The 19,045-nt window shown below is 35.1% G+C and overlaps 1 protein-coding gene across 2 annotated transcripts in view; it reads left to right on the top strand.

Annotated features, from left to right (window-relative positions):
* LOC142341573 (glutamate receptor-interacting protein 2-like) overlaps nt 1-19,045 on the top strand; it is a 114,262-nt gene that overhangs the window by 82,097 nt on the left and 13,120 nt on the right. For both annotated transcript variants that reach the window (XM_075392617.1, XM_075392619.1), the window contains exons 9-10: nt 3,705-3,994; nt 18,479-18,882. In XM_075392617.1, the coding sequence (XP_075248732.1) occupies nt 3,705-3,994; nt 18,479-18,882 (694 nt within the window). The remainder of the gene's footprint in view (nt 1-3,704; nt 3,995-18,478; nt 18,883-19,045) is intronic.

Raw genomic sequence — 19,045 nt, 5'->3', positions numbered from 1 at the left:
ACCAGATTTTTATCTTGCAGGCATTTGTCAGATTCTGTCAGATAGATGGTTATCTTCCAAAATCGGGCAGAAAAATGATAATTTTGCAATATTCTACCAGAAAACCGTTTATCTGGCAGAATGTACCGGAAAATGATTTTCTGGCAGAATCTGCCAGATTACTGGCTATCGTGCAAAAATCTGATAAAAAAAGGAAAGAGCTCGTTCCTGTTGAGTTTCGTTTCAATTGGGTAACAATATATAATCTGCTCTAAAGATTTTCTAAGAAAATTATTTCAAGAAAAGTTCTTATAAAAGAGCACAAAAATTTTAAAAAAACATTAAAAAGTGTTTGATACAAATTTGCTAGAAATGATGGTTTCCTGAGTTAAATTTCCTAAAAATTTTACTTAGTTTTTATTTCACGTACATTACATGACATACTCATTTTGCCTCAGTGAAATACCGATAATTTCAGCAAACATATTATCTTTTTTCATTATTTTGTCAAAAAATATTTATTGTGATGCGAGAATACATTACCAGCACAATTAGTGTTACAAAAAAATCCAAGAGAAGAATCAGTTTTGGAGGTATTCCTAGAAAAGTTTTTATCTTACAGGAATCTTAAAAAATCTTATCTTTTATCTGACAGAAATTAGTTATCTTGTAAGACCCCAGGCAGAAAAATGGTTATATTGTAATAATCTGATGGAAAAATGTATCTTTTTGTAGGAATCTCACAGGAAAATGGTTATATTGTAGCAATCTGGCAGAAGAATGGTTACCTTGTAGGAATTGGTTAGAAAGAAGGTTATCTTGTAGGAATCTGACAGAAAAATGGTAATCTTGTAGGAATCTTACACAAAAATGGTTGTCTTGTAGGAATCTGGCAGAGAAGTGGTTATCTTGTAGAAAACTGGCAGAAAAATGTTTATTTTGTAAGAATTTGACAGAAAAATTGTTGTGTTGAAAGAATCTGGCAGACAAATGATTATCATGCATGAATCTTGCAGACAAACGGTTCAAAAAAACTGTTCACATAATTATGCTGTTCTTCTTGTTCTTCTTATTTTCAGCCAATTTGTTCTTCTTACTTTCAAATTTTTACAACATGATTGTTAGATATGATGGATCTATTTTTTGGCAAAACGAGTCTTTACGCCCCGATTGACAAATTGCGCTGTTATATAAGACGTCAATATGTAAAAAAATTAGCACGTGCTTCGGTGGTTGTAGAACTCATAAGCCAACTATGATGAATACAGGGGCAGAAAAGACCAATTTTTTGAACCGTATATGAACTACTCCTTAGTTAAAACCAGATTTTTATCTTGCAGGCATTTGTCAGATTCTGTCAGATAGATGGTTATCTTCCAAAATCGGGCAGAAAATGATAATTTTGCAATATTCTACCAGAAAACCGTTTATCTGGCAGAATCTACCAGAAACTGATTTTCTGGCAGAATCTGCCAGATTACTGGCTATCGAGCAAAAATCTAATAAAAAAAGGAAAGAGCTCGTTCCTGTTGAGTTTCGTTTCGATTGGTTAATAATATCTAATCTGCTCTAAAGATTTTCTAAGAAAATTATTTCTAGAACGGTTCTTATAAAAGAGCACAAAAGTTTTAAAAAAAACTTTGAACAGTGTTTGATACAAATTTGCTAGAAATGATGGTTTGCTAAGTTAAATTTCCTAAAAATTTTACATAGTTTTTTTTCACCTACATTACATGACATACTTATTTTGCCTCAGTGAAATACCAATAATTTCAGCAAACATATTATCTTTTTCCATTAGTTTGTCAAAAAAATTTTATTGTGCTGCGAGAATACATTACCAGCACAATTAGCGTTACGAAAGAATCAAAGAGAAGAATCAGTTTTGAAGGTATTCCTAGAAAAGTTTTTATCTTACAGGAATCTTAAAAAATCTTATCTTTTATCTGACAGAAATTAGTTATCTTGTAAGACCCCAGGCACAAAATGATTATATTGTAAAAATCGTATGAAAAAATGTTTCTTTTTGTAGGAATCTCACAGGAAATTGGTTATATTGTAGGAATCTGGCAGAAGAATGGTTACCTTGTAGGAATCGGTTAGAAAGAAGGTTATCGTGTAGGAATCTGACAGAAAAATGGTTATCTTGTAGGAATCTGACACAAAAATGGTTATCTTGTAGGAATCTGACAGAGAAGTGGTTATCTTGTAGAAAACTGGCAGAAAAATGTTTATTTTGTAAGAATCTGACAGAAAAATTGTTGTGTTGAAAGAATCGGGCAGACAAATGATTATCAAGCATGAATCTTGCAGAAAAACGGTTATCTTATAGGAATCAGACATAAAAATGGTTATATTGTACGAATCTGACAAAAATGGTTATCTTGTAGGAATCTGGCCGCGAAATGGTTATCTTGTAGGAATCTGGCGGAAAATTGGTTATCTTGTAGGAATCAGATAGAAAAATGGTTATATTGTAATAATATGGCGGAAAAATGGCGGATTTTTTTACGAATTGAAAGGAAAATGGTTGTATTGTAGGAATCTGACAGAAAAATGTTTATCTTGTAGGAATCTGGCAGAAAAATGGTTATCTTGTAGGAATCTTGCGGAAAATTTTGGTAGAATATGCATCGTCTTGTAAGAATCTGCCAGATTTCTACAAAATAACCATCCTTTTTTGACTAGGTTTGTGACTGCTAAGAATATTGGAATTTTAGAGTTCAGAATTCTGGTGAAGGGAAAAAAGAAAGAGTGGTGAAAACTCTTTTTCAAAGAAATTTTCTATCATCGCAATAGATTAGGCATCTATAATTAGTTATTACGTTTGCATACTTCTTCGTGAGTAGACTTTTTGGGATAGTTTTGTTACCCTCAATATTTGTTTCAGGAACCCAGTAACATTCAACCCTTGGTCTATCCACTGTCGTCGCGCATGGTTTTTCCATATTCTACCTACGATAGTTTTATATTCGACCCAGCTTTTTTTCACATCTAATAAGGGTTGGTCACCGTATTGGCGTTTAGCCGACAACCAAAAATGAGAAATTTAGCCGACAATTTACGGGGCTAGTAAAATGTGCTAGTAGATTCATTCTGAAGCTCTGATCGGCCAATTGAAAACGGTATTTTGTAAGCGGGCAAATAAACGGCACAGTTTTTTATCAACTAACTATCTGTGGTTGCAACATATTTTATTAAATGGCCAGGCAGTGTGAACTCGCTCATGATCCGCCAGTGGCTTGTTAATAATCTTTGGGCAGATTTTAACTAGTCAACGTGTATGTTTACGTAAAGCACTTTACCCCCACCCCAACCCTTTGAACTGGTAAATGTATTACCATTAACGCACATCTTGACCTGAGTTACGAAAAAATTGACCTGGGTTATGAACGTATTGGCAGACTTAAGATTTGACCTCCTCCGATAGTTTTGATCCGATAATTTTTTCTTCAGATTAGAGGCCATTTTCCTCGATCAGGGCAACGATTCGACAATATATATGAAAGTTGAACTTTTATGCTGAAATCCAATATTAGTGTGCCATAGTCTACCGTAATTCGATCTCTCGAGTAGGCTTTTTCGCCAACTTTTTGTTCCTTGAGCGTATATGCTATATACTTTATAATCATGTCGTCACCTAATGTGAGAATTGATAGCATCACAAATCAACCATGCATAAGTCATAAGTAAGAAGTGAATCTTATCTAGTACATTTTGATCAGGTGTGGAGCGTTGCACGTGGGTGACCAAATCCTCTCAGTGAACGGAGTAGAAGTTTCCAACCTCCCAATCAGTGAAATCATCTCACTCATCTCCATGACGTCACAACAGAGTCAACTGAACAAGTTGCAGAAACAACAGTCAATAATGACGTCATTTGATCACGTGACTGGTCTCCCGAACGGCATGATGATGCCGATGGAAGAACTGCATGTGAACAATGGTCAGCACGAAGGCGATCAAGTGACTAGAATTGAAATTTTGCCCTCAAGATACGCCAGAAAATGGAATGGTAAGTTATAGTTAATCTGACCCTTTTTTTCAGGGAAGTTGTGTCGAAGATTCTTACCTGTCATTTAGAAAGTACCAGTTATGTGCTATAGATTGATCTCTTCTTAGCTTATAGCTAAATGATATCAAGACAAGTTCAGATTTATGTTAAGATATCAGCGTTAGTGTGATTTGTGTTAGATGTCGTACAACTATTATTTATGCACAAACTCTTTGTCATTAAAGTAAAGTTAATGAAAACTGTCGACTTTTGGATAGAAGTAAATAAAAATTGTAAAACTTTTGCTCGCAATTATGTTTGGGTACTCTTCAAAAATTGTCCTTGTTTGCTCACATGTGTGATGTATCTTTTTAGATATCAATTTACCAATAACTCTTCAACCACAAATTTACATTAATTCTGCTGACATTTTGCAATCGCCCAGGTTCGTAGGGCAATTAGCCAAAACTAACTCTAATAAATTCTGCCATCTTTCAACGTTTGCCCGCAAAGGTCTGCCGGAGGATTTCTCAACTCAAATGACAATGACAACCTCCCCCTCTTTCCCAGGAGCCTACGGGGGAGAAATAGGGGGAGATTTCTACTGCAGCATGCCTGTTTTACACTCTTGGAGGGATCCCTCCCCTCGTAGTAGAAAAGAACCCGCCCCTCGGGGCATTTTGACCAACAGTAGCAGCGCCCACTGTGCTGTGTACTGTCCGGTTGAACAAACTGACGACCCTGAATTCGACTTTGAAATGGACCAGGCCATTATCAATTTGGGAAAAAGTTGGTATAACTGCAAGCGCCGCTAACATTTGAATGAAAAGTTCCCCAACATACTTGTCCGGTTTTGGGAATCGTGGAAAAATATGAAATATATTCATGTATTCATGTAGAGAAGTTTGGTATAGCACGATATGACCTTGCATTATAGCTATCAGACCATGGCAGTTTTTAAATACCAGGACGCAAAGTTATGGTAAAAATCGCTAAAATTAGTTACGCACGCTGGGGGGGGGGGGGGGGATAGAATATATCTCTTTCATGTTATTATTCTCAAATTGATCAACAATACTAACAGCAATGCGGCGGTCGGGGCAGCAGTTTAATAACAATACTAAATTGCGACTTCTGTTCAATTTGCACAAAAAATCAAAAAATCAAACATCTATAAATCGATCATTCGCGCAATCAGTTGGAGTATTTCAAGCTACGCTTCACTTTGTCCTCCCACTAAATTTCGACTGAATAAAGTCTGAGTCTTCTGTTATCTGTGAACAGCGATTGAAACTGGCTTTCTACAACTTTCATTTTGTCAAAATGCGTCAAAAAAAATTTCCGAGACTGTTTGCAATCTTACTCAGACCTTTTATTTCAGTATATGGTCGAAGTAAAACATAGAATTGAAATGTCTTTTTTTAGAATTGTCATTGGGATTGTTCTAGAGGTACTCGAACGCATTTATCTCATTAAATTTTTCATCACATCCCCGTGCTTACTTGAAAACCCATTCATGAGTTTTGGTGTCAGGTAGGCCATTGTGTTGTGGTCTCTAAGACGAGTCAAAAGAATTCAATATATTAAATTTTTTTTAAAAATTGGAACCGAAATATTCAAAATCTAGCTTGTATTTATAATACTCATCTATGGAAAAATATACAGCGAAAATTTAGAATCGCTAAAAGTTTTCTTTACTTGATTGGCATGTGAAATATATTTTGGTTCCGTTTCCCGGATAGGATTTTCTGTTTTCGTAACTCTTCATGTCATAGGCTTATTTTTCAGGCATTTTGGGGTCAGTGAAGGCTATTTTATCATTGTTGAACAAAAAATAGCTTAGAAAAACAACTATTTGTGGTGTAATTAAGACAAAAAATAGTTTAAACGGCTCAATTACAGCTTTTCTAGCTTTTCTAAAGAATTCTTGGTATTTCAACAGGGACGCCAAGAGATGCCCTTGCTAATTTCTATTTGACTGTCCGTAATGTTGAACAAGAATCAAACAAAACCAAACCAAAACTCGGTAGTTGCCTAGTTTTATAGTTTTTTTCTCTTTTTTGCTTTCATTTTCGAACTTCTCTATGAAAAAATAACAAGTAGAAGCTGAATCAAGAACATTGTTTTCCATCTTTTTGTGGTTGGCTGCAGGCATCGATGAACTTTTTAATGACAGCTGAAGAACTTTTCCGAAATTACTAATTTTTAACTAATGGATTTCGCAGCCATTCAGCAAAGCCAAAATTAGATATTTCGATAATACTCACGTGCAAGCATAATTTGAGCCCAATAGAGAGTACGTTTTAAAAATATTCAACACTAAAAAAGTAGGCGATAAAAAATTGTTCAATTGTAAGATGAACAATATCCTCAGTTAGGTAGGCAAATGAGAAAGATGCTTTTTTCGATGAAGAAAATCTTTAAAAAACGGCAAGAAATTTTCGCTGTCGTCTTTTTCAACTCAGGCAAAAGCGCACAACTGTTTTTTTAAACTCCGATGAAAAGGGAAAATGATTGAATTTTATCCTCTCATTTAAAAAAAATGGGAAGTATCAAAAATGTGTAACGGTTAGTTTATTGTCCGTGAAAGAAATTGAATTTCTAAAAATTAGAATTGTTTATTTTTTGTATCGGAAGAATGTGACAAGTCTTCGAAATTTTTATTTCTTTCAAGTTTTGAATCGCCCTGAGATGTTTTCACACCCAAGAGCAACGATTTGACTTGATAATTCGGAGATCAAGAATTTGGTATACGAAATTTGAAAAATTTATGTATTTTGCTGACGGTATTTATACTATTACGGTGACATTTATTTTTGATATACATTGTAATAATTTTTTTGATATACCTTGTTGAAGAAAAAAGCCGCAAGACGGCTTCTTTTTGAGAAAAATAAACCTATAATTTATTTCTTTAAAGTAACTAGAATTAATTGCTTATGTGGTTAATGTTAATCTTTCAACTGAATCTGACTGATTTGAGAAGTGTGGAACTTGGGAAAACTTATTTCAAGCTTTTCTATCCTAAGTGATTACGTTGACCTTATTTTTGGCTCCAGAAAGCGAATAGTCGAAATGTTTTTATTGAGAGAGAAGAATTTGGTCCCCGACTGTTAAGTTTTTACATAACCCACATTTAAGAAACCTCGACGGCAATTTACAACAAAGTTGGCGGACGATGACAGCTGTAGTATTGTTTGTTTCTTGATGACTACTCAATGACTACTCAATGTCATGACCACAAAAGCCTTGAAAAATAGCAAATCCGGAAAGATTTTTTGATGACGAAATAATTACCATTACGTTGTAGATTAGGATTTTCCTTCACTTCGCTCCATGGACTTTTAAAGTTTTTTTCGAGTTGGGTGCAATTAGAGAGAATAAAAATTAGATCATCATTTATTACTACTATTGATTATTTATAGTCTTTTTGTAAATGATTGTTCAAGCTTCTACTCTTGTAGAGGTATGAGTATGACAAAAATGAGATAATAAAATTGGTTTGATCTGATTGTTTTGATTATCCCTATGAACCCTATAAAGCACGTTGAATGATTATAACGTACAAACAAATTGTAAGCCAGACATTGTAGCTGAATTCTAGCAGTAAGTTTTTCAAAAAAATGTGTTGTTACCGCGGGGATTCGTCACGCACGGTGAAATGAAGAAACATTTATGCTCCTCATTTTAACCTTTTTTTGCGATCTACCGATTGTTTTGTTTTGTGGGTCAGATAAAATTAAGAGTTGCATCATAAGTTCTATTGGCCCAAAAAGAAACAATGTTTTCTTTAAAGATGTATCCCTCAAATTATGCTCCAAATAATTGACATTTTTGACACTTGAACTCTTTCTTTCACCAGACAGACGCAGTAACGTTTTATTAAACGTATACACTTTTAAATCTTGCTAGCATTTCAAAAAACTGCCGATAATTTTTTTTGTTGGAATGGATTTGAGTTTGATGAAATTTAAATTCGTTCGGTTGGTTTCCATTTTCAAGTGTTAATTGTGAGCTAGTTGCATTTCCACTAAATTTGCAAAATACTTACGCTAAGTTGTCACATCAAGCAGTGATAAAAAGCCTCTACTTTTCTCCATTTTAGTCTGATCAGAACAGCTAGCAGAAAATAACAAAGTTAACAAAATTTTTTTATCCTAAGAAACCACAGAAAATAAGATGTTAGTCCACTGCAAGCAAAAAAAATTTTGCTGTTTCTTGATTAAAACAACTGGAGCGTAAAATTTTACTACTTTATTACAGCAACAAAATATTTATTATGCGGTTAGATCTATAAAATAGGAGGGCACAAAACCATTATCAAAGCAATGTAGCGTGTCCTCCTGTTGCGAAGCCATATTTTAAAAGATAAGCCAAAAATTTGTTAAAATCCCGAATTAATTTCAGCTTTCGATTGATATATTAAAACCGTGTTTGCGTTTTTGTTTGCGTGCAGCCCTTATAATTATTACTGTAACTTATTATAAAAAGTCTTCGATTTGCGGAAACTGAACAAGCTGCTAATTGAACTTATGGCTTCATTTGATGTGACATTTTCTCTTGGGGTTGTGAACAAGCAACGAGCAAGAGTTGTGTAATAATCAATTTTGCTAATCTTCAAGTTACTCTCTTTTGAGGGCAGTTAAGACCCTTTACTTCAAATAGAACTGATTTCACTCTTTTTTCAACCAAACGACCGAAAAGTAATATCAGCCTAAAGCACTTTATCATAACTCATTTTGTTAGAGTAATATTTTTTTATTTCAATTGAAAGTTCTTAAGTTTTTGCATAGACATAGAGCTTGAGATGAAAAGCGACCAATTTGACAGGCGCGATTTCCTGTTTATTTTTGTTAACGAAAATTCTTCGGGTTATTATTTGATCTAATTTTGTGTGATTCGTTCTTATGTGGTTATTAAACAGATTTTGGTGTTAAAATTTTTCAAGATGTTTTACAAATTTTCCAATGTTCTTCGATACGAAAGGCATTTAGTGAAAGTAGCCGATAACTATGTCTTCTCATAATACAATATTTTTTCTGGTATCGTCCGTGTCATAGTTTTGAAGTTGAAACTCTATGTTTATAAGTGTGAATGACTATAAATTCCATTAAATAAGGAACTTAACATTCTGGTAGAATCCTTGTCTGTTTCTTTTTCACAAAAAAAAATTATAATTTGTGACAAACCGGACCAACGTCCCATAGTACACCAGTACTGAATCATACTATTCCAATTCTGTAAATTTACTCTGAACAGTACTTTGTTCATGTCACTTTTTAGACTTTTCATGGACAAAATCAGAACAAAAATTTAGGGTTTCGCTGAATTTAAGCTGGGACATACTGAGTCAACAGTCTGAGAATGAGCTTCAAATACCCTTACGCAGACTAAAACATAAAACAATCAGGAAAAGGTGTAATTAAAGAAAACAGTTAAAATACAAGTATTTATTTATTCAAAGACTTTATGAACTTTTCAAATTCCATATTGACTAAAAAGACTACTTGATATATGACAATAAAATAAAGGATTGACAAAAACGAATAAAACTGAACACGGCATGAAATAAGTGCGATAAATTAGTAGTGGTAAGCGCTGCGGTGGCGGTCAAGAAAGCCGATAGGCAAGCAAGCCGAATTTTGAAAATGAGGTCAAGTAAGCCGAAAAATTTTCGGATACGGGTATTTTAAGTTGCCCCTTCGCCTCGATAACCGGCCCGCTATTTCCGGATTACATCCCACAGCGGATGAGAGGCATGGTCATGGACAGTGGTCTGCTGAGGCCCGTACCCACTAGATGTCTAAAAATTGACGCATTTTTGTTTCTTTGGTGCATTGGAATACATTATGCACTATAATACTACGCGCAGTATTGATTTTAACGGCTGACAATGTATTATTTCTGATAGATTACATAACTATTACATAACTTTCGGCTTGCTTTTCTGTCGGCTCGCTTGCCTATCGGCTTACTTTGCATTCGCCAAGCGCTGCAGGTAGCGAACTAAGGCGACGGGTGGAGTGAAAACCTGGTTCAATTTAGACGCAGTCAACTGGAAAGAAGACAAACCGAATTTAGTATCTAAACTAAGAACTATTTTTAATTAAGCCACCCGGACACTCGTCCCACATTATATCAGTACTGAAACGTTGTATTCCAGTTGTATATCGTCGGCCCAGAACTGTATCTGTTTTCGTCTGAGCTAAAATTAAGACATTCATACAAAGATCCATTACAATATGAAATAACCATAAAAATCTGCAATTTCGGTCAATTTTTTTCAGGTCCTGTTTTGGTGTTTTTTGGTAATACCTTCTTACAACATTTAAAGATTGTAAGTCATCTTCATGCTCATAAAGAGCATCGTCCAATATTTCATTTTTTTTTTCGAAAGTTTCACAATTTGTCATGATTTTGCTATGAACATAATGAGAATCAAAACCAAGGCTGCTCAATCTTTTCATGAAAAAAATGAGTGGGACTTATTCTGCACATCATGAGTTGAAAGATACCCTTAGGATACACTGATACAGTACTAGGGTCCAATGTTTCAGCACTGACGTACTATGGGACGAGGGTCCGAGAATACACAGCTCAAGCTTAATATTCGACTAATTTGTGTTTTACGTAAACCAAACACAACCCAATCCACCCTAAAAATTTAAAAAATGAACATAAAGAAAAGCTCAAATTAGTTATTATCTGCTGTGATTGTTTCTTTTACTAATACCTTGCAATACAGGCAGAATCGTCTGTGTCAAGAATTATCCCGAGGTTGAGATCTTTTTCTTTTTCTTGCGATCAGCTAACGAATCCCATCAAAAACAAGTTTGGAATGAAACTAAGACTTAAACAGAATAAACTTAGTGCTCGACAAATTTTTGAAGTTTGTTTTATTTAATAGTTATTAATAGAACATTATTTACATTAAAATGAAGCGCTACAGGGGACAGATTTTAAAAGTGAGATAATTTTTTTCTAGAGAATTTGAATTAAGTTTGAAATTAGACGACGATCAATCAACAAAGAAAATATATGCTGATCTTCAAACTCATCTTTTGATTTTCATTCATAGTCCTTTGCGCAAGGAATTTTTTTGTGTTTTGTTTTTGCAATTGCACAATGGTTGCAGTTGAAAGGGAAAGACATTGTTACTAGCAGGCAATTTAAGCAAGTTGTATTATACAAAAGGTTTTTTAATTCCCTCTGCAATGAAACTCGAACAAGCGTGTAATTTTTATAGGAACATGAAGTCTTTTAAATGCTACCGAAAACTGAGGGAAAGCAGCTAACAAATTGAAGTTAAACCTTTCTTTGTAATAGAAGGTTTCAAATCTGAGCTGAAAATTTTTTGAAGTATCCGAGAGTAAACGCTTTAGTATCTTCAGTAGCGGACTTCTGGTTAAACGCAATTAGGGCACTGGATCCGAAAATGTTACAAGCAAGTTTAAATTTTGCTGGTGCATTCAACGTACTCGAGGGGTGCTATTTTTCAAGATCTTCCAATGCTGTTAAAGATGCTAATGAAATGAAATTAGGAAAAGCTGTTTAGAATACCGAAAATATTATGTCTTAAGAGGCAAGACACTTAAGATTAAGTATCCTGTCTCTCAAGACATATTATTTTCGGTATTTTAAACAGCTCTTCTTCATTTCATCAGCAGCTTTTTTAGCACGTTGAACCCCTCGCTACGTTGAATGCACCAACAAACATTAAACTTGCTTGTAGCATTTTTGTATCCAGCGTCCTAATCTGTGGTTGATATGAAGTCCGCCATAACCTTTGGGTCGCGCAAAAATCATGCTCTACATTTTGTTTGATCTATTAATTCGGTTCCAGTTAAAGACTTTTTGCCAGGTTGCATTTCTAAAGTAATCCTATTACAGTTCATTTTTTAAAGTTTTCGAGAAATTCCAATAAGCTGCAGCGCCTACCAAAGTTTATTTTTTGTCCATGATGTGTTTAGAGTTGGCTGGTTATTTTGAAATTTTGAGTCGTATAACTATCGGTGCCCGATGCGCTTGATTGTGGGTTGTAAATTGAAAACATTATTTCCCCTCTTTTCGACAGCTTAGTTCACTCTACAACACCACGGCCCTAACCTCTCTCCCCAGAGGCCTATCCGGCCCATAACTCTTTCTCCGGCCCTTTCCCTTTTCTCTGGCTCCTTCTCCTTAAACCGACCAGCCACTACCAGCCATACGGCACTTCCTTTGGTTTGTTTCTTTTCATTCCCCCGTTGCACATGAGTGACCTCTGGGGCTATTCCGGGCTATACGAAAGAAAGGAATAAAATAGGGATATTGTTTGTTTGTTTTTTACTTATTGTGCTCCTGTTTACGCCATATGTCTGTTCACGTGATCACAGTCACCAGTCCATTGATTTATTTAGCTCAACAACCTTCTACTGTTCATATATCAATTCCAGCCTCGCAGCCTTTTATTTATTGTCGTATTGCTTATTGGTAATTGTTCTATTCTTTCCATTTCATGCACTGTTGGTTTTGTTCCCCAACCTCTCCTACCATTTTACAATAAAAGTCAATGACTGCGAGACGTGAAAGGAAAACTCGATGACGTGCGTTTCTTGGAAAATTCAAGGGATTATCCGCGGACACTTAGATTAAAGCCAGGTGCCCTTCTTAAATACGGAACTTGTCAACAACTTCGAAACAGGTATGAGACCAACTGGAAAAAAAGTATCCGTAAAAATATCAACAATAGTAAAAGGATGAAAGCTGGCCTTGTTCACTATATACTCAGGATTTGGCACTTCTCGTTGCAGAATTTTTTTGCTCTCGTCAGATCTTAACTGTTCCAACCCTACACGAAATGGGTATTAAGGACTTTATGCCAGCCCAACTTTTGCTTTTTTTAAGCCAGTCTCCACCGATCTTTTGAGGAGAGCTGCAAAAAAAGAAGAGTTAATATAAAAAATCCAATAATATTTTGCGGATTATACCTTCTTGACTACCTTCAATTATCATAACGAGGAGCTTACATCAATATATACGTTAATTAATCAATAAAACTTTTTATGAACCTAAAAGAACATCTGATTAGAAACTGTAAGTTGATAACTTACATCGATAACATTAAATTGCTTAATCACTAACAAAGAACAACGTGACTTTAAAAAAAATTGCTGATTATCTCAAAATTTTCACTCCTGAAAACTCACGGTTAGAGAACAGTTAATGTGATTGGTTGTTTTACTTTTTGCTCTTTTAAAGTAAAAAAAATACTATCTTTTTGGGCAACTTAAACAAATTGGGATTGAGGGGTCACATGCAAAACTTTTTGCAATTTTATCTGAGTATTAGGTAACAATGTGTAAGTTCAGAAAAAGTATACTCCAATTTTGCAGAAGTTGATTATGGGGTACCAAAAGGATCAGTACTTCCGGTACTTCCACCACTTCTTTTTCTTGTGTATATAAACGAGATAGACGATTACTGTAGTCAGAACTGTTTGACCTTATATGCTTACGATACTGTTGTTAAACAGAAACGGGAATCAAAAACTGAAGCTTTCAGCCAATGTTTTTGTGAGGTTAGTGATCACCTCACAAAAAACAGACTGACTCTGAGCTACGAGAAAACATGCCTTATGAACATAAAAGCAATACGAAAAAGTTCACAGCAACAACCAATAATAAAAAAAGAACCTAACACAGAAATTATCACCGAAAACTTAAGAATAGAATTGGATGACAATCTAAATTTCGACGAATAAATTAAAAAAAATTAGCTCAAAACTGAACAAGTTCTCAGGACTATTCTACCGGTTCAGGTCGATTTAAAATGTTAAACAACTGTTATTAACATAAAAAGTGTATTTCCAGTCTGTTGCCAGCTATGGCGTACTAGTCTATGGAAGGGACAATAAAGCCCTAACTTTGCCACTGATTCAAAAATGAAATAAATTGCCATAATTATTTTTAATAGGTCAGTGTCAATTTGCCTGGAACGAGAATCAAATCACATTTACTCCATGAAAATCAAATAGATTTTTGAACTGCTCAAGAAATTAACAAATTTTAATCGCAGAGTGCCAAATTGATTTCCAAAATGTAATTACGAGGGAAAAATAGATACACTGCAAGCAAAAAGAGTCCAATCAATGCAACTAAAACTGCAAATAAACGCAGCGGTCTAAGTCCTAAAAGACTAGGAGTGAGAATACGAATACTGCTTAACCTCATTTTAAACTTCTATCCTAATTTTGTTTTGGAAGTGCAAAAGATGAGTGCAAGAGAACTGAAGCGATTCTTATCTGCTATCGGGAAAAATTTTTTGTGGACAACATGGAACTTTTCGCTTTCTTTTTTTCAAAGAAACTCGATATATCTCATCAAATTTAGGATTACATTTTTAGGTTTCCCCCTATTCCCTTGCCATGATATGCCACTCATTTAAACCATTGATCATTGTAATGGTATTGGTCACTTGACTGGGACCTCTTGGACCTTGAAGACCTGTCTAGTTGATTTAAGTTTGTGTTACATGATTTATACATATGTTGCGAATGAATAATGTCCATCCTACTCGAGAACAATTTTATCATTATTATTGAAATTGACTCAAAATTTTATGCCAAAACTTGGCCAATTATCATTTTTTATCTGAGGAAAAATAAAAAATATTTTGCCATTTTTTTTGAAAACGTCCCAGTTGCCAAGTAAGTAATAGAAATAACCAATTACAGGGAAAAAACGATCAAAGCATAACTAAATTGTCCAAATGGATGATCTCAAGCTTTCTACCTTGCCAGTTTTCTCATTTTTTTCTGAATACTTACTGTTTGTTAAAGACTTTTTTCTTGGCTACCTGTGCTATTTTTTCCAGGTGAATGCTTGCGCGATGCAAAGTTGTTGTTTTACTTGAATATATTTGCTCGACCGTGCCACTGGAAATGTTACTTTTTTGCTATTTTTTGCTAGGGCAATTGAACAACTGTGGTATTTTGTTTAGTTTTTTCTCTCGAATGAGAAGCAATTATTCTCAACATATGTTTTCATTTTTTATGCAGATTTTTCGCTTGATGGTTTTGTGCTTTTCTTTCAGAATAATTTTTGACTCCTCAAGTACTTCTTCTTCATTTTTGAGTGATTTCAATTGCTTTCACTCCGAGGTAAAGTTTGTTGTTCAAACAAACCCGATTGTTAGAGATGCGATGACGAGGCCCTGATACCCTAGTTGTTAATGCTTCTGTCGAGTTGAAAGATTTGGACTCATGAGGTCGGGTTTCGAACCATACCTTCGTCTGATGTTTTTGCACCCATAGAGAAAAATTTACGCCCCACCAGGTTTATTAAGATTTGAAAAAAATTTATATGACTTTGAAAGAGAACAGCCAAGTCTAAATTGTGCATTCCTTAAGCTTAATATATCTTGAAAAGAGCTTAATATATCTTCAATATATCCTACTTGTTCATCGTAATCTTGACTGAACACAAGCAAACTTTTCCTAGCAAACTTTCTTTTGATACTGTAAATCTTGCCAAGCCATTAACTTGACCCATTGTGGTTTCATGTTTCAACAACGCCCTTGATTAGCATGTTATTTTTCGAAACAATGAAAGTCAGCAAGATAATGCAATGCTTAAATATACTTGGAACAAAAATAAGTATCATCACAGGACACTTTTAACATGAGATCACAATGAGCTAGAATCACATCCACATTAATCCTTAGACTTTTTTGCCAGCATTTAGCTGAATTTGCTCTGCATTATCAAGGTTATAAACTAAAAGTGCTGGATTTAAAGTGGCTGTGGCCGTATCCTTTTTCATTCTTCTTTCTTTATTTTTTTCACCTTTTCCCTCTGTAAAAAAACTGTCGCGACTTTCTAATTAAGACTTTACTGATGTATTATTAACTTTCATTGCTTCATAAAAGTAACAGTTTTATGCTAAATTGAATTACCTGTGCCTTTCATGCAATTTTGTGCGAGATAATTATGTGATGAATTTTTAACAAAAATTGGTTTCCACTTGTTTTTAATGGTTGAAAGAATAGTCGGCTTTTTTGTCCATATCGAATTATTTTGCAACATCTGAGATAAAAACTGAACAAATGCTCTATGTCTGAAGTGTTCATGCTTCTTTCCTTAAAAGTGTCCGGCTGAACGAATTCATTTGAATACCGCATTAATTTACGGCAGTTGAAAAATTGCGTCGCGCCACATTAAACTGCTGCTTGAAAGAAAAACGTGATCAAATTGCGTAATTTCTCCTTTCCAGTGGAATCACGCATTGATTTTGCTCCCTCTTTTTCACTAAGTGGTAGCCCTCTCAAAAAATAGCAATTTAATTAGCCCGGGATAATCTGTCTTTTGAGGTGCTTAGCGTCTAAATTGGAAAATGCGATATTCACAGGGTTAAAAGGTAAGATTGGTCTTTGATATTTAGAAGGGTTCCAATCAATTAAATTTGCACCACGGGTGGGGTGTGAGTGGACTCTTTGGGAGAGGGGGACTGGGTTAGGGGAAAGAATGCAATCAATAGGACCTGATATTGTTACCTGTCTCGAATTGATTAATTTTTTTCGTTCAGTGCTGGCTGTCCAACTCAGGCGTGTGAAAAAGTGAATATTGTTTAGATCATATTTAGATGTATAGTATAAAAAAGGGATGAGGTTTCATTGTTTGATTTGAGTTATTTGGGTTATTGGGTTTGTTATTATGGGTTGGTGGGGAATTTGATCACGAGGGTCAGGGTGGAGTGGGGGCAGGGGTTGGCTGTTATAAACAGTTATGAATAGTTAAGAAGCAATTTAATTTCCATTTCATTTCACTCTTTTCCGTTCTGGTTTCCTGCTGGGATGAAATGTCTCTTGAGTGGAGTCTCAGTATCTCTAATCATCAACATCTATGCACCTTTTACAGGAAACCGCTCAGTTAGCCGATTGATCATTTAGCTTTCTAAATTTATCCGCACTGTTCAATTAATAAGCTACTCAGTTAGCCGAATAAGTATACCAACGCGAAAAAAAGAGTTTTTTAATTCTTCACGTTGGAAAAACCGAATCAGGAAATAACAAAACTTCCAGATGCGAAATTTGCACTCCTTTTAGTCCAGTCAAATGGTTCCGGACTATAATGAAGTTTCTGCCTGATATTTACGGCATAGCAATTTATAGCGAACAATTGAGCAGTTGGCTAAATTTCGTTTTAAAGTATCAGCTGATGGCCTCGGACCCTGCCCACCCTCATAATCTGCTATAATTTTAGCTTTTCTGTGTCCTTTGGACAACACTCCTCCCCCTCAAACCCACACCCATACCCACTACCCACACCCCCACCCCGCCGAGAAAAAATTGGTTCACACCTTACTCTTCGCCCGCAAAAGACCAATCTCTACCTTGCGTTGGCAATATTGATTGTAATACTGCCAAATTGCCATTATATTCCTAATAGCTTTACTTACTTTTCTTTCTCTCTCTATCACCATTGTTTTTAGTGTAATACTTAAACATGCTCTTCTGTTTCGCAGCTTTAAATATTTATTGATTTACATCTGTATAAAGCATTTGACTTCTTGCAAAAATGTTGCAAATGCTCTAGCACAAATTCCAAATAATGGTTTCGACGCCAAAACGACACGGTCTATCCTCAATGCCTATCTAGCCCCCACCCCCCTCAATTTCTTATGGAAAATGAATTTTTCTACATCTATCGCCTCATACAATTGATTTATCCCTCTTCAATTAGCTTCATTCCTTATTATATACAAGTCACTCTCTCTTACTTAATGCCTGTACAATATGTGCTCTCTTTGGGAAAACGGAGAAATTCTTCGATCTAGTCACTTAAATATGAATGAAGTGTCATTTGTTACTTACATTATTAATACCACTTAATTTCTCACTTATCGCATTTTGGAAAACAGGAAAAAAAACGGCTGAAACGGTTCTTGCAGCAAAAAGCTGCCCTTAGTTGCAATCCGCTGATTTCAAAATACTGATTGGTTTTTCTCTGATTTTTTTTACCTTGTATTTTTTTTTCTAAATTGTTATCTAGCTTAATTTGATAACTTATGATTTTGTCTTCTATTTGGACTCTATTTTATATTTGGCTGAATTCTTATAAGAGGAAATCGATTTTAACTTTCGAAATAGCAGTTTCTGGCAAAACTGATGTCAAATCTCTGAGTTTCAGTTCTAAAATAATTGATTTTTTCAACAACCTGTGATTTCTAAACTAATGAAATTCCCTGTTTTTTTGTGCATGGAACAAAATTTATTGTCACAAAATTCTCATAATGGTTTGATATTGCTAATCGTGATTGGCGCAAAAGTTATCAAATAGTTACTTTCTTACATAATTTTTGTTTTAGTTTCTGTGCTTTTAGTGACTACAGCCATTTGTAAAGACTTTCTACTGCATCTTTTCGAAACCTTAGAAACTGAACTTCATTTCTTTGCGAAGCTCAAGAAGAACTTTTAATATACTTCAAACATTGATTCTCTTGGTGATTTTTGTGCATCTTTGTTAAAAGGTATTATGTCATCATCAACAACCGGAACATCCCTCAGCTCGGCCGCTGGAACAACGTCCGTCACCGGATCTACTCGAAACACACCGCGCCACCTCGCCTCGAGTGCAGTAACCACCCCAAATTTCCCCCTAAAGCGCCCATCAATCGGGGGAGGAGGAGGAGGTATCTTATCACGAAGTATGCACGCGGCACCTGGTCACACAAGCAGCAATAGTAGATCGTTGCCTCCTCCATCGAGCTGGAATCGGAACCGACTTCTGGGAAGTGGGGTGGTTGGGGGTGTGAATGGTGCCAGTGGTGCTCCACTGCCATGTGGAAGTATGTCATCGTTAGCATCAACTGTGTCCAGCTTGAGTTTGCCTTTCTTGATTAGTCGACACGAGAGCGCAAGTGTTCACATCAATGTTAGTATGACGTCACATCAAAGTTTTTGATGTCATGTGTAAAATTTATTAGGTATATGTGTGAAGATTTACAATGCTAGTCTGTCAACGATATAGCGACATCTTTAAAAACTAATAAATTTGAAGTCAATAGAACAGCTATCATCTGTGGTCATTAAATAGG

Source organism: Convolutriloba macropyga, chromosome 6, assembly GCF_964194025.1.
Source record: "Convolutriloba macropyga chromosome 6, txConMacr16.3, whole genome shotgun sequence".
Classification (NCBI taxonomy): Eukaryota; Metazoa; Xenacoelomorpha; order Acoela; family Convolutidae; genus Convolutriloba; species Convolutriloba macropyga.
The sequence above is the reverse complement of the archived record's forward strand: the minus strand, read 5'-3'. Positions and strand labels throughout refer to the sequence as shown.